Consider the following 16,376-nt stretch of genomic DNA (forward strand, 5'->3'; position numbering starts at 1 on the left):
CATAATCACCCAAAGTCCACAATTTATATTACAATTCACCCTTGGTATTGTACAGTCTATGAGTTTGAACAATGTATAATGACATGTATCCATCATTATAGTATCATAAAGAGTATTTTCACTGCCCTAAAAATCCTGTGTGCTCTACCTATTCATACCCCCACCCCCACCCCCTGCTAACTACTGATCCTTTTACAGTTTATAGTTTTGGCTTTTCCAGAATGTCATATTCTTGAAATCGTATAGTATGTAGCCTTTTCAGATTGGGTTCTTTCACTTAGTAATATGCCTTTGAGGTTCCTCCATGTCTTTTTGCGGCTTGATAGATCATTTCTTTTTAGTGCTGAATAATATTATGTTGTCTTGATGTACTGCAGTTTATCCATTCACCTACTGGAGGACATCTTTGTGACTTCCACATTGTTGGCAATTATGAATAAAGCTGCTGTAGACATCCATGTGCAGGTTTTTGTGTGGATGTAAGTTTTCAGTTCATTTGGGTAAATACCGAAGAGTGCAATTGCTGGATTGTTTGGTAAGACTATGTTTAGTTTTATAAGAGGTTCCCAAACTGTCTGCCAAAGTGGCTGTACCATTTTGCATTCCCATCAGCAATGAATGAGAGTTCTTGTTTCTATAATCCTTGTTAGCATTTGTTATTGTCAGTTTTTTTGGATTTTAGCCATTCTAATAGGTATGTAATGATATCTTCTTGTTTTAATTTGCAGTTCCCTAATGACATATGATGTTGAGTATCTTTTCATATGCTTATTTACCATTTGTATATCTTCTTTGGTGAGGTGTCTGTTCAGATCTTTTCCCATTTTTTAATTGGGTTATTCGTTTTCTTATTGTTGAGTTTTAAAGAGCTCTTTGTATATTTTGGATATAAGTCCTTTATCAGATGTGTCTTTTGCAAATATTTTCTCCCAGTCTGTGGCTTGTCTTCTCATTCTCTTGATGTTATCTTTTGCAGAGCATAAGTTTTTTAATTTTAACGAAGTCTAGCTTATTAGTTATTTTGTTCGTGGATCATGTCTTTAGTGTTTTATCTAAAAAGTCATCATCAGGGCCGGCCCCGTGGCTTAGCGGTTAAGTGCGCGCACTCCGCTACTGGCGGCCCGGGTTCAGATCCCGGGCGTGCACTGACGCACTGCTTCTCTGGCCATGCTGAGGCTGCGTCCCACATACAGCAACTAGAAGGATGTGCAACTATAACATACAACTATCTACTGGGGCTTTGGGGAAAAAAAAAAAAAAAAGGAGGAGGATTGGCAATAGACGTTAGCGCAGAGCCGGTCGTCCTCAGCAAAAAGAGGAGGATTAGCGTGGATGTTAGCTCAGGGTTGATCTTCCTCAGAAAAAAATAAAAAATAAATAAACAAATAAAAAGTTATCACCATACCCAAAGTCATCTAGACTTTCTCCTATGTTATCTTCTAGGAGTTTTATAGTTTTATATTTTACATTTAGGTCTGTGATCCATTTTGAGTTAATTTTTGTGAAGGGTATAAGATCTGTGTCTAGATTCATTTTTGTTCATGTGGCTATCCCGTTCCAGCACCATTTATTGAAAAGTTAACATTTTTACATGTACAGTACAATATTGTTAACTGTAAGCACACTGTTGTATACCATATCCCTAGAACTTTTTCATCTTGAACGACTGAAACGTCATACTCATTGAACAGTAAATCCTCATTTCCCTCTTCCCCCAGCCCCTGGCAACCGCCATTCTACTTTCTACTTCTATGAATTTGACTACTTCAGATATCTCATATAAGTGGAACCAACCAGTGTTTGTCCTTCTGTGACTGACTTATTTCGTGTAGCATGATGTCCTCAAGGTTCATCCATGTTGTAGCATCTGACAGGATTTCCTTCTTTTTATGGCTAAATAATATTCCATTGCATTTATATACTACATTTTCTTTATCCATTCATCTGTCGATGACATTTAGTTTGTTTCCCCCTCTTGGCTATAATGCTGCAGTGAATAATGCTGCAGTGAACATGGGAGTGCGGCTATGTCTCTGAGATCCTGATTTCAGTTCTTTTGGATAAATACCCAGAGTGAGATTGCTGAATCATATGGTAGTTCTATTTTTAATTTTTTGAGGAACTTCCATGCTGTTTTCCATAGCGGCTGCAACATTTTACACTCCCACTAATAGTGCACAGGGTTCCAGTTTTTCCACATCCTCAACAATACTTGTTATTTTCTTTTCTTTCTTTTTTTTTTTTAATAATGGCCATCCTAACAAGTATGAAGTGATATCTCATTGTGGTTTTGATTTGCATTTCCCCGATGATAAGTAATGTTAAGCATCTTTTCATATACCTGTTGGCCATTTATATATCGTCTTTTGAGAAATATGTATTCAAATCCTTTCTCCATTTTTTAATCAGGTTATTTGGTTTTTTGCAATTGAGTTGTTAGAGTTCCTTTTGTATTTTGGATGTTAACCTCTTATCAGATATATGGTTTGCAGATATTTTTCCCATTCTGTAGGTTGCCTTTTCACTCTGTTGATTGTTTCCTTTGCTGTGTAGAAATTTTCTAGTTTGATGTAGGCCCACTTATCTATTTTTGCTTTTGTTGCCTGTGCTTTTGATGTCATATTTAAGAAATCATTGCTAAGACCAATGTCAGGCAGGTTTTCCCCTATGTTTTCTTCTAGGAGTTTTACAGTTTCAGGTCTTACGTTTAAGTTGATTTTTAAGTCTATTTTGAGTTGATTTTTGTGTATAGTGTAAGATAAGGGTCCAGTTTTATTCTTTTGCACGTGAATAACAGCACCATTTGTTGAAGAGACTATCTTTTCCCCATTGTGCCTCCTTGATGCCCTTGTCAAAGATCAGTTGACTATATATATGTGGATTTATTTCTGGGTTTCTGTTCTGTTCCATTTGTCTGTGTGTCTGTGTTTATGCCAGTACCATACTGTTTTGATTATTGTAGCTTTGTAATATGTTTTGCAATCAGTAGATGTGACTCCTCCAGCTTTGTTCATTTTCTCCATATTATTTTGGCTATTCAGAGTCCCTTGTGGTTCCATATGAATTTTAGGATTGGTTTTTCTATTTATGTGAAAAATGCCATTGGGATTTTGATAGGGATTGCATTGAATGTGTAGCTCACTTTGGATAGTGTGAACATTTTAACAATATTAAATCTTCCAATCCATGAATATGAGATATCTTTCCATTTGTCTGTGTCTTCTTTAATTTCTTTCAGCTATGTTTTGTAGTTTTTAATGTACAAGTCTTTTGCCTCCTTGGTTAAATTTATTCCTAAGTATTTTATTCTTTTTGATACTATTGTAAATGGGATTGTTTTCTTTGGATTGTTATGTAGAAATACAACTGATTTTTGTATGTTGATTCTGTATCCTGCAACTTTACTGAATCATCAGAATATAAATGCACTTTAAAGCCGTGGACCCTGAGAAGAACATTAGGCAATGAGTGTGAATAGGAAAGCAGCCCAAGGCCTGGCTCCACATTCAAGGTCAGGAAAATGAGCAGGAAACAGCAAAGGAGTTTGAGGCGAAGCTGCAGGGAAGAATCAAGAGAACCGAGAAGAAGTTGTGCTGCAGATGCCAAGTGGAGTATTTCAAGTGAGGTTTAGAAGGATTAAATAACCTTAGAGGTGCAGCTAGCATTCGAACTGACAGCCGGATGCCAGAATTCATGCTCTTAATTTCTGTGCTCTACCATGCAAATCACAATCATAATGGTGATATACCCTTCAATAGCACCCACTCTGTGCCAGGCACTATTGTGAAGAGCTTTGTTTATAATAATCCATTTATTCCTATCATTATTACCCTTTTACAAAGGAGAAAACTGAGACACAGAGAAGTTATGTTCAAAGTCACAAAGTGGCTCAGTGTACTTTGAGCTCGGCCGTCTGGGTCCAGAGTCTGTATTCTTAACTGATACCCTGGGCTGGTTCCCAGTAACTCTCTACTGCCTAAAAAACTGGAATATCAGAGATAATATTTCATTAGGTTGAATAAGGAAGCTCCAGAAGCAAATTAGATTATTTAATTAGGAGAAGAAAAGAAAACTAAGCGGTGGCAATTTGACCTTTTGCTCTGTCCGTATTGATTTTTGTGCCTTCCAGCCTCAAATAAGCTGAGGAAGTGCTGTGTGCCCTTCTTCAAGCTGAGCAAAGCATTCGCAGAGTTGCTTTGTTTCTTCCCCCCTTGGAGTATGGCTGACAGCAAAACGTAATGCCGCCTTTTACACTAAATAAGTGAAAGCCTTGGTTTCTCAGGGTCATAAAAATGTGATCACATGAAGTGAATCTCCTCTAGTGATTTTAATTTAGCCCCTCTTCAAAGTTAAATATGGGAAGGAAGTTCTTGCATCTGAAATTCTTGCATAAAACTGTGTTTCTTGTAAAATTTACCCGCAAGTCACTCTAAGCGGAGCTGGCAGCATGTTTATCGATTCAGTGTTCCTTCAGATGTGATGATGCCTTCAGGTGTCTGCTTCACTTGCTTTTTTTCTTCACCACTGTCTCTTGTTTTTCCTGGACCTGACCTCTGCCCCTCAACAAGTGGCCCCCTGAGCTTTTTCTTGCTGCCCCACAAATGATCGCTTTTGTTCCCAAAGTAAGGTTGTGCATTACACTTTTGAAAAGATAACCTGGTGCCAGCAGGTGGGGCTGTCAGTGTATCCCCTTCCTATTCTGCCTGGCACTTCATGCCCCAGTCTTGCCTGTGCCTCTCCTGTTAGCTCACCTACTTTGATCTGAAAAATCTAAGACGTTCCTTATCTTTATTTTGGTTTACATTTTTTTTTTTTTTTTTTTGTGAGGAGATCAGCCCTGAGCTAACATCCGCCAATCCTCCTCCTTTTTTGCTGAGGAAGACGGCCCTGGGCTAACATCCGTGCCCATCCTCCTCCACTTTATATGGGACGCCGCCACAGCATGGCTTACCAAGCAGTGCGTCGGTGCGCGCCCGGGATCCGAACCAGCGAACCCCGGGCCGCCGCAGCGGAGCGCGCGCACTTAACCGCTTGCGCCACTGGGCCGGCCCCTGGTTTACATTTTTAAAAGTCCAGAACCAGGCTTCCAAGAGGGCAGCAGTCCTCAGACCAGATGGTCAGCAAAGTAGACATTAATTGTCACTCAGTGTCTGTACGGGAGATGTTAAAAGAAGTCTCCATTGACCGACCTGAACCTGGTTCCCCAGCCTTTCCCACCCTTCTCACCATAGGCTTCTGGCCTCAGTCAGAAGAGGTGGGTGCCCTAGAGCAAAGGCAGGAGTCTGGGATACTGAGAACACTTGCAAAGGTTAAAACCAGAGGAACTTTTAACATTTCTTGCAAGACAGGTGCACTGATGAAAATTCTCTCAATTTTTGTCTACTTTTTCTGTTTCTTAAATGCTTATACGTATATTGATGTTTTCATTCATCTTGAGTCAATTTTGAAAATGTAGAGTGTACTAGAAAAATTTTCTAGTTTCTTAATACTTTTTTAAGTTTTCAAATTTGTGGGCAGCTTTTATATTTTACAATTTTTTTTCTTTTTTTCTTTTTTTTTTTTTCTGAGGAAGATCATCCCTGAGCTAACATCTGTTGCCAGTCTTCCTGTATTTTGGGTGTGGGTTACCACCACAGCATGGCTGCCGACAAGTGGTGTAGGTCCACGCCCGGGAACTGAACCTGGGCCGCCAAAGCAGAGCATGCCAAACTTAACCACTAGGGCACGGGGCTGGACCCTATATTTTAGAATTTTTACCGTGTCAATAATTATGTTTCTTTTTCATTCATAATTTTATGTCTGCCCAACTTTTTTCATCAATCAATCCTGCATGAGATTTGTCTATTTTATTAATTTCTCCAAATAATCAGATTTCATCCCATCTGTTGCTTTTTTAAAATCTCGTTTGTTTCTGTTATTATCTTTATTATTCCCTTTTTACTTTGCTTGGTTTTACCAGGTGGTTTTTTTCTAACTGAGTTGAATGCCTAATTTTCAATCTTTCCCATTTTAGAACATATACTTTTGAGGCTTTAAATTTCCATGTAAGTACTGCTTGACTTGCACCCCACTGGTTTTGACAAATAATGCTATCACTCCCATTCAGTTTTAAGTATTTTAACATAATTATCTAAATGTTTATAATTATTATATCTTTTTCTTTGACATAGGTATTATGTAAAATGATTTTTGGTTGTTTCTAAACATATTAGGGGAAAAGAGGATTCTCTTTTCATTATAGATTTCCAATTTTATCACATTGTTGGCAGAGGATGTGTTCTGAACAACATCTGTCCTTTGGTCTTTGTTGATTGGCCATAGTAATGGCCAATTTTTATAAATGCCCATAATGCAAAAACATGTATATTCACTCTTCATTGGGTAGGGTTCTGTATGTTTCTGTTAGCTCGAGCTTAATAATTACATGATTCTAATCACCTATATATTTACTAATTTTTGTTTCATCTATAAGTTTCTGACCTTTCAAAATCTGTTGTTAATTAATATTTTTACTTTCTTTCCAGACAGTATAAGTACCTTAGAGACTGGATCTCCATTTCTTCCCCATGGGTCTGCTTCTGTTTTCTTTTCTTTCTCTCGCTTTTTAATCACTCTTGTCTTGTTTTTCTCAAATCTCTGGCAATTTTTGAATGGATATTGTGTAGGAGCATTTTGGGAGTGATTTGAGGACAAGGAAGTTTTCCTCCTCTAAAGAGGATTTGCATTTGCTTCTGGCAGGTGCCTGGGGCAGAAGTGATCCTGGGTCCCTTTCATCCAGGTTGAAGAATTGATACAGTGTGAAGCCAGGCCTTGGTCCCTTTGAGGGCCAGACTCAGTTTCACCGTTATCCACAGGAAGCAGCCCTTTGAAGTTCCAGTTCAAAGTGTGGGTGATTTATTAAGTTTCCCCTTCGTTGGTAGACCTGGACTTCAGTTTTTATTCTCCCACTCTGTGGGATTGCCTGGAGCTCCACTCAGCTTCTCAGACTCTCAGCTGCCTTTTCTGGAATTGGCACATGCCCTTCAAAGAAAAATTGCCCCAGATGTTAGGCTTATCTCTCTGAATTTCCTTTTTTTCTAGGTTTTGATCCTGTAATTCATCACTGCCTTATCTCTCTAAGCTATCAAAGAGATATTTTTTATACTTTTTTTTGTTCTTAGTGCAAGGATTGGCCTGCATTACCTAGGATGCCTTTACAAGAAGCAGAAGTCCTTGTCATGTGCTCTTTTTAAAATGAATTTTATTATTGAAGTATAGCCTACATACTAGTGAACAAATCATGAGTGTACTGCTCCATTAATTATCACAGAGTGAACACAGCTGGTAACCCCCACCCAGTCAAGAAATAGTATCAGCACCCTGAAGCCTACCTGGTGTCTCTTCTTCCCTTCTCCCTCATAGTCGCTTCCACTTGGCTGCTGCTTCCTTTCTGAAGGCCGGGGAAACCAGATATCGTTTGGCCACTTTCAGTTTTAGTTATGAAATGCATAGCTTTGACAAAGTCATTTCTAATTTAGTTTTTCTTTTACCTTTTAAATCTATTGGTGGAACAGTTTTCTCCCCTTCCATTTCATCTTTCTTTCCTTGTGATGAGCCCTCCCAAGTCTTTTAACAATTTGTCCTTTTAAATTATACACAGTACTTTCTTATTTTATTATGTGTGGTTACTAGAAAGCCTTCCAAACTCATAACCGTCTGCTGACATGGAGAATATGTGATTTCAGAATATTATGTTTTGTACACATTTATGAAAAATTATCCAGAATATGAACCTGTTCCCTTTTATTTCTCCTGTCAGGCTAGCCCTGTCCCTAATTCCCTTTCTTTAACTAGAGATGATCACAAGAAACAAATCAGGAACTTACTGATTTGTTTGGAATGTTCTCTTTCTCTTTCCCTGCTCTAGACCACAGGAAGACTGGCAGAGCCATGACCTTTTTGTGATTATAGTCTTGGATCTCCTTTTGACCAGTATCATCTTTTGACTAATTAAATTTGACTTCAAAGTTCTAGTTTACTATCTTCATCAGATTGATTTTTTCAGCTGAAGCACCTGGTACAGTGACTGGCACATGTTGGCATTTGATAGTTAATGGTAATCTGATAGTGTGGTTCTGGAAGTCAAGATGCAGGGACATACATGACATATAAAGGGAATGGCCAACCTCTTTTTTTTTTTTTAAGTCAGAAATGAACTTGGCTTCTGTCTCTCCTACTCTGACTCTTAGCAATTTGATAAATTTAATTTCTAGCATCAATGAATCAGAATCCTGACAAAATGGACAGTTTGTTTTATTTAGCCCTTTTCACTGAGAAGTGTTGGGTATGATGCACTGTAAGTAGAGCTTGTGCTTAGCATCAGTACATGAGGTCACCAGCGAGGCTCCAGAACTCTGCGAGTTCAACCAGGAAATCATCATCCAATTGGGTGTGATCAGAAGTTTTCCTAAAACCTGAGATACCTTCCAGAAACAAGATAATCAGGGCGGAAAATTGATCATAAAGGAAAATCGTAGACCAGGGAGCTGTAAGAGGCTCTCTGAAGCAAGGATGTGTGAGCAGCTGGAAAAGGGTCAGCCTGCAGCTGGGGAAAGGGAAGGCGAGAGGCAGAATTGAGCAATTATGTACTGGGTAGTACTGTTCTGCGGAGAAGGGTGCTGAGTCCGGGGTGGACAACTTGGGAAATGTCCTCTGGAGCGGGACAGTGGTGTTTTACCACACTTCACTGTGGCCTAACTGAAATCTTTAATCTTTTGTTAGAGTTAGGCTTAAGGTTGTTATATAAACTTGATATGCTAATGTTTATAATAATGGTAATAATTTCGATCATCTTTGAGTGCTTACTGTGTACCCGATGCTGTGCCAGCTGCTTTACATACATTATCTCATCTGCTGCCGCAGCCCTATGCAGTGGAGGTGTCGTTAACCTGCGCTTTACTGATAAAGAGACCTGGAATCTTTTCTGGGCCTATGTCTGGTGAGAGGAGTTCTCCTGCACTCAGGAGGGGCAGGTGGGCCAGGCTGGCTTTCCTAGTTTTATGGCTCCAGAGCTCCCTCTTCTGTTGTTCTCCCAGAATGTTTGTATGTGGCCTCTTACTTTCTTAGATCCCTTGGCTCTTTTCCCCTCCTCCACTTGAAATGGAAAGATTCTTCCTCTGCCGTTATTGTCCCAGTTAAGTTCAATTTAGAGTTCACTCCCAGCAGCTTCTCCTCAGTGCAGAGCTCTGCTGAAAGGGCACTTAGACTGGTAAGGTTCTGGAGTGGTAGGGCCCGGATTGCTCCTGCACCTACCGCAGTCCCTCTGTTCTAACCCTTGAAATGGACCTGCAGCCCCCTTCCAGATGGGCTGCCCTTCTCACCTCAGCCTGCCAGTGAGTACCGCTTGACGATGTGGAGGTTCTTGCATTCTCAGGAACGTCATTCATACTTTTGCTGTCCCTCCACTTCCTTCTGTACAATTGCAGATATAATGGGGGTTTAGTTGCTATCAGTAGTTTGTTCCACTTACTCATATTTTGTCACATAATTTTGTCATAGATATTATGCATGAATTTTTGGTTTGCTCTCCTAGTTGTTCTATCTTTTTTTTATATTTATATAAGGGAATTCAGGGAGATTTTTAAAAATAAAGGCTGTGCTGCCACTGTTTTCCTAGAATCCCTCTTATCATTTGATGTTTAAGTGAGTTACAACATTTTTGGGGAGATGTCTCAATGAAGTGTTAAGAGGCCCTATCCCAGCACTCCGGGAGCCAAATAAGAGATGTAGAGGGAGGGGAGGGAGGAGGCGATTGGGGAGAGGGAGAAAGGGAGGGCAGGGGGAAAGAGAGACTAGGGAGGCTGATGAGAGAATATAGCAGGCCTGCATCTCTGCTAGGGAGGGAACCAGCAGGCCACATTCCACGAGGGCTGCAGAAAAATTAGACCTCTTTCAATACAAATTTGAGATCTAAAAGTAGTTTATTCTGAGTGGAACAAGTTTACCTATGGTTTCAAAAGTTGGAGAGGAGACTCTAGGGGTCAAGTCTTGGTTGTTTAAGATTCAAATAAGGTAGGAGAGACTGGAATATGGCCAGGTTTCCAAGAAAGTGGGGCTAACAACAAACAAGCCTCAGGGAGAGGCCGTGTGTCAGTGTTGCAGTCAGCAGGCCCAGCTGAGCCTGAATTTAGTCCAGCCCAGGCTCCAGATGTGAGTGTAGAAGCCTCCAGATAATTCCAGTCACCTGTGTTCCACATCACCCCGTGATATTCAGACTGAGGTCCCTGACATTGCAGAGCAGAGACAAGCCACCTGCCCTGTGCCCTGTCCAAATTCCTGACCCGCAGAAGCCATGAGCATAACAAAAAGTTGTCGATTGTTGTTTTACACCACTAAATTCAGGTTAGCTATTACAAGCAATAGAAAACCAGAATAGCCATGGTGATTGGTTTGGCTGATGAAAGGAGATTAGCCATTCCAGATTTTAAGAGAGGAATGGCTGGAGCACAGGCCTGGAGACAGACCAGCATGGCCCATGTCTAGGGAACTGTTGGTCACTCCAGCTGAAGGAGTGGCTCATGTGGCAGAGTATAGCACCACTGCAGGCCAGGGGAACACATTCAGGGGCTACAGGGGTCTTTCTCTTATCCCTCCACACCCAGCACATGAACAGCCCCTCGATCCTGCTTTGTGCTGGCCCAGCCACACCAAGAGCAAAGATTCTGCTGTTACTGGTATTTATAAAAAGGAGACATGGTAGGGGAGCAGAGTGACAGGGGTAGGATCGTCATTTTAAGATACCTCCCTTAAATTCTTTTCAATGAAATGTAAATTTGAATTATGGAAAAGCCATCCATCAGAGTTCTTTTTTCAAACTTGGCTTTCTGGCCTTGTTGAACATTTACCTATTAATTATCTTGATATACCAGGCTACAAATAACGGGAACACTGTCTCGAACTGCCTTAAACAATAAACACATTTTTGTTTATTTCTGAAAGTCCAGGAGTAAAGCAGGCCCTGGGATTGGTTGATACTGCCCTTCACTTTTGTCATCAAAGACCCAGGTCCTTTCCGTTTCCCTGCTCTGTCATCCTCAGTGCTGACCTCATCCTTAGGCCAGGAACAAGATGGTGGCAGCAGTGTTCTTATGGACTGAGTTGTGTCCCTGCAGAATTCATATGTTGAAGCCTGAACCCCCAATGTGATGGTATTTGGAGATGGGCCCTTAGTGGGTAATTAAGGTTAGATGAGGTTATGAGGGTCAGGCCCTCGTGATGGGATTAGTGCCCTTATGAGAAGAGACCTGAGAGAGCTCTCCTCCTCTCTCTGCCCTGTGAGGACACAACAAGAAGGCAGCCGTCTGCAAGCTAGGAAGTGGGCCCTCACCAGGAACCAAGCCAGCCAGCACCTTGATCTTAGACTTGATCAGTTCCTTATGGCTCATCTTCCCTTTTATTCTCTTAAACTTATATTTCTCACCTTTTGAAGAGCAGTTGTTGAGCTATTGGTGATAGACTTCTAGAAAAACGAAACTTATTTTAAGGTGGGATTTGATAAGGAACATTTGAGCTTGATAACTGAGTGGGAAAGCTTCCATTCAGTGATGGCTTTTGTGAGGGAATCTGTGCAGATAGGCCAAGCAGATAAGAAAAACTCAAAAAGCAATAAGTGAGACCTTGATATGTTTTCTTGTGCTTTTGTACTGAATCTCACTATTTTGAGTCCCAGTTAGGAGACTTACAGTATTACTTTAACCTACAAGAGAGATGTGAGGAGCACTTCTGAACACCTTGTGTTTAATGGCCTTCAACTAGTTGTCTAACTTTTTTCTATTTTCCTTTGTCAGTGTAAATTCATTTTAATTTGCTTGTCATTTTTGTGGACTGGAAGTGTGTTTGAATCTGCTGCTTAAAACAATGCTAGATTCGTTTTCTTTAGTGCAGTGATTCTCAGATATATTCCAGTAGAATTCTCCTGCTATTGAGTCAAGTGGTCTTTTCCAATTTTTAGGAAAATAAATCTTTGTAATTTTGAGAACTTCCTCAAAATTATTTTAATAAAACTTTGGTTACCTGCTATAGCTTGCCTACTGGAAGAGAAAATGAATGAGAGTACCAAATGAATAATAATGAAAAATGTGAAATCAGCTGATCCTGTTAGGTTTGATAGATTGGTTTTTCATCATGGGTATTTGTGTTAGTGGTTTGATTTTTATATTGTATACATATATTCATTGTCCGCTAGTAAAAATGTTCCTAATTTGTGTGATGAAATGACGTATATCAGTACTTCATGATATTTTACAGAAAGTTCTAAGAATTCCAGGTGTTCTGCCACCTTAAACATTGAAAAGCACTACTTTCTAGGATAATTGAATCCCTAAAAGAATTTCCAGTGCTGGGTCTGGGATTGATGGTGCTTGCTGATCAGATGTTATATATTACATGGATGTATGCTGGACATGGTTGTTTTGGAGCATTATTACATCTGTAATCATGGGCACAGCTGAAACTGGTTTCTGCTGTTTTGAAAGGTGTACTTACCTGGAATTGGGGATGTGCTTGTCTTACATCCCCTGAACTTCCACACTGACGAGAAGCCTTTTCACCTGGCTCCCAGGGTCTACCCAGGTGGGCATTATTTCCTAGCTTGCATCCAGCCTGCCTTTCCTCCCGGTTAATCCCCTTTATTCATTCATAATGATGGTTTGTTATCATTCACTTTCTTGTTTCTTTTGGCTTCCTTTTAGCAGCTTCTTAGGTGAATGAGCATTTGAATAATAAATTGATTCAGCTTCTTCATTTTAATACAGTATTGGCCCTCTGAAGGAGCCAGCAGAAAACCAGCACAATTTTGTCAGTAATTCTGTCTTTGATTTCTACCATACTCACATAGCAGGAGGCAATCGTTAATAGCCAAGTGTTCAGTCTCCTTCCTGCTGGTGCCCTCCCAGGGTGCTGCCACTCCCATCTCATTGTCATCATGGAGGTGGGCCCCGAACAATGAACAATGAGTCAGAACCCAGGGAGGGACCTGCCCTACAGGTCTGAGCTCTCCCTCAGTGGAGGGTGACTGCCCTAGACCCCATTCCCATTCATCAGAGTTAATTGGCTTCTAAGGAGACTCACTTATCCCAGAGAAGTGACATACTAACTTATTTCAGAGTCTGAACGTTGCCTGAGCCCTCAGTAAGCCCATCCACCATCCCATCATGCCTTCTGATTTGCCTTCTCCCTGGATCCCCTCACGTAGCATAATCTTTGCCAGCCCAGTCTGGTCCTCCTTGTCTCTTCTCTTACAGACGCACGTACACCTGCACATGCACATACACACATGTGGAGACAGATGGAGAGCCGTGTAACAGCAAAAGTCTGGTGTTTTGTTTTATGATCCTCTGTTAGTCCTTAAGCTCCAGCAAAGATGATTCTACCCTGAAAATATCAGATGCCCTTTTACAAAAAGCGCCCTCTAGAGTTTAATTATAGAACCAATTATGATAATGTCTAATAAAAAAATTTATTATGTTCATAGTATTCTTTAAATTTAGTCAAAATACAAGGCCTGATTGTATTACATTTCTGAAAGGTGTCGGGGGAAGAGGGGGAATCTCCCTCTGCCCTTTTCCTTAAGGTTCTTATGGCTGACCAAATAACAAGACAGGTTAGCAGGAGAAAATAATACCAAGTTTAATAACATGTATACATGGGAGAAAGCAGGGACACTGCGTTTCTCAACACAATAGCAGAGATTCTCGTCTTAAATACCATGTCCAACCAAAGACAAGGAGGATGTTGGGGGCGGGGGTGTTAGTTACAGGAGATTATCACTAAAGCACTGTAAACAAGAGTAAGGCTTATTATGCAGTTTTAAGGCCTCACCTTCTACATTGATAAGTCTCTAGAAATGAGGTCATCCCCTCTCTTCCCAATACAGAGAGGGAGATACCTTTACAAATGGAGACTTCCCTTGTAAATGATTGTCTGGTAACCTCTTGCAGGGCCATCTAGAGCATGTGGCCAGAGAGACAGAACTTCCGATAAGATGGGCTTGTTGGTGCCTTTTCTATTGTAACCTCTATCCTACATTATCTTTATAGCAGTCATGATAATAACTCCTTCCTGAAACAGATCTTTTGTTTTAAATTCTTTAGGCAGTTTGGGAGGGGCAACTCAAATATTCTTCCTGAGTTCTCTGAGTCCTTATTGTCTTCAGCTCGAAATAATCTGCATACCAGAGTGGTGCTTCCTGGGGTAGCTTGCCCTGGAGCACTATCAAAGGCATAAAGTTGTATGATAAGACATTTACCCTCCATGTTCTTTTTTGCAGCAGATATTTAAAGCCAGGTCACTTTAGGTGACTGGCTCCATAAATCTGTTGTGTGCACCTCAGATTGGAGGGTGCAGCCAGCACCCTAATGACAACACCCCTCTGGCGACACATCTGTGCTGATTTAAAGGAAATCCAGGGAGCAAGAGTAAATGTTTCCAGTGTTCACCTTCCCAGCAAAGAGGATTTTTATCAACTCAGGTGTTAAGTTTGGGATCCACAGACCTATCAAAGAGCAAATTAAGAACACATCCATTTCAGGGCCAGCCCCGTGGCTTGGCGGTTAAGTGCTCACGCTCCGCTGCTGGTGGCCTGGGTTCGGATCCCGGGCGCGCACCGACGCACCACTTCTCTGGCCATGCTGAGGCCGTGTCCCACGTACAGCAACTAGAGGGATGTGCATCTATGACATGCAACTATCTACTGGGGCTTTGGGGTAAAAAATAAATAATAATAAAAAAAAAAGAACACATCCGTTTCATAAAGGAACCATCCTTTATGCAGCCATCGCTAATGACTCGGCTGCTAAAATCTCATTATGGGTTCAGGCTGGTTATCTCTGTTTAAGGGTAGAGGGAAACACCCTATTATAAATTCTCTCAGGCCTCCCAGCACCTCATTAAGCAACTTAAAAAACAAAAAAAGGAAAGGTGATATGGGAGAAGGAGTAGTTCTGAAAATTAAAATGGAACAGAATGATGTTTTGAAGCCAAAGAGGGGGAAAAGGCAAGGGTTTTGCTTGTGAGGCCTCTGCTACAATAAAGAGGACCTTAACGCAGACAGACCGTACCCTACAAAATGCAGCCCATAATTCAAGCTGTCAGCTTAATCACGCTGTTTCCAGGTATGGAGAAGGAGCCCTTGTTTCCTGGGTCCAGAGAGAGAGCCTTGTTTGCTGACCCCTAGCTGCAGCCTGCCGCTGCAGACCGCCCCGCTCTGCTGGCCTTTGTGTTGCTGTCCCCTCCTTCCCTCATTTTTGGCATTGTGTTCCCTTCAAGTGGCCCCCTGGAAGGGACCACCCAGGGGGCTGCACAATGGGGACCAAGGGAGCCACCAAAACATAGGTTTTGTAAGACAGCCCGTTAAAAGAAAAATACTCTTTAACTATGTATGTGTTTGTCCTTTCTACAACTGTTTTGTGTGGCAAACAAAACCCCGTATACAGACTTCTCTGTAGCCGCACATACAGCTGTTCCAGCCATTGGGTGTCAGGCTTGAGATAGTTCCTCCCAGTTTATTTTCCCAGGGCACTAATTCTTGATGTGGTTTATATTTACATGTTTGGATTTATGGTCAGGAAACTTGATATCAGAGTAAACAAATTGCACTGGCTTTATGAAACTATTTTATCAATAGTCTTCAGAATTGGTGGCATTACTCTTGGGTGAAACTTGTCTGTAATGCTACTTAACAAAAGCTAGCAGCCGGAATTCAGTTCTCAATAGCCATTTACACCTCTGTAAAAGGATTAGCTCTCGCCAATTGTTACACTGTTTAAATCTTAATTTGCATCTTTATGGAGGTAGGGCTTCTACAGACGTCTCTGGTTCTCTGATGTATTTGTGTACCTGTGGGTGGGTGGTCACTGGAGGTTTTCTCTTATTGGTGAAGGTGCTAAATTGCTTCAGGATGACCAGTAAGCTACACAAATTGAATTAGCATATCAGGGTTTGACTGACAACAGCCCGCTTTGGTTCGTTAGTTATATTTTGTAGCAGTTGTGGTCTTTGAGTGTTGGGTGCATGAATGCATTCTGTTACTTCTGTTTAGACTTAACAATTCTCATGGGTCTTAGGAGGATTTTAAATGTTGTTGATTGTAATCAACAAATTTCCTTGGGAATTAAATGTGAAAAACAGAACCAGAACATGATCAAGTGATGGTTTTATTTATTTATTTTTTTAATAGAGATAAAATATGCAACTAAGACTTTATTTATTTATTTATTTATTTATTTATTTATTTATTTATTGGTGAGGAAGATTGTTCCTGAGCTAACATCTGTGCCAGTCTTCCTCTATGTTGTATGTGGGATGCCACCACAGCATGGCTTGATGAGCGGTGTGTAGGT

General features: G+C 40.8%; 1 protein-coding gene across 1 annotated transcript in view; it reads left to right on the plus strand.

Annotated features, from left to right (window-relative positions):
- The window catches only part of LOC131402495 (centrosomal protein kizuna-like), a 161,559-nt gene that overhangs the window by 104,397 nt on the left and 40,786 nt on the right, over window positions 1–16,376 (plus strand). The window contains exon 4 of the mRNA XM_058537222.1: window positions 10,170–10,192. Within this exon, the coding sequence (XP_058393205.1) occupies window positions 10,170–10,192 (23 nt within the window). The remainder of the gene's footprint in view (window positions 1–10,169; window positions 10,193–16,376) is intronic.

This window comes from Diceros bicornis, unplaced genomic scaffold (genome assembly GCF_020826845.1).
Source record: "Diceros bicornis minor isolate mBicDic1 unplaced genomic scaffold, mDicBic1.mat.cur scaffold_117_ctg1, whole genome shotgun sequence".
Taxonomy (NCBI): Eukaryota; Metazoa; Chordata; class Mammalia; order Perissodactyla; family Rhinocerotidae; genus Diceros; species Diceros bicornis.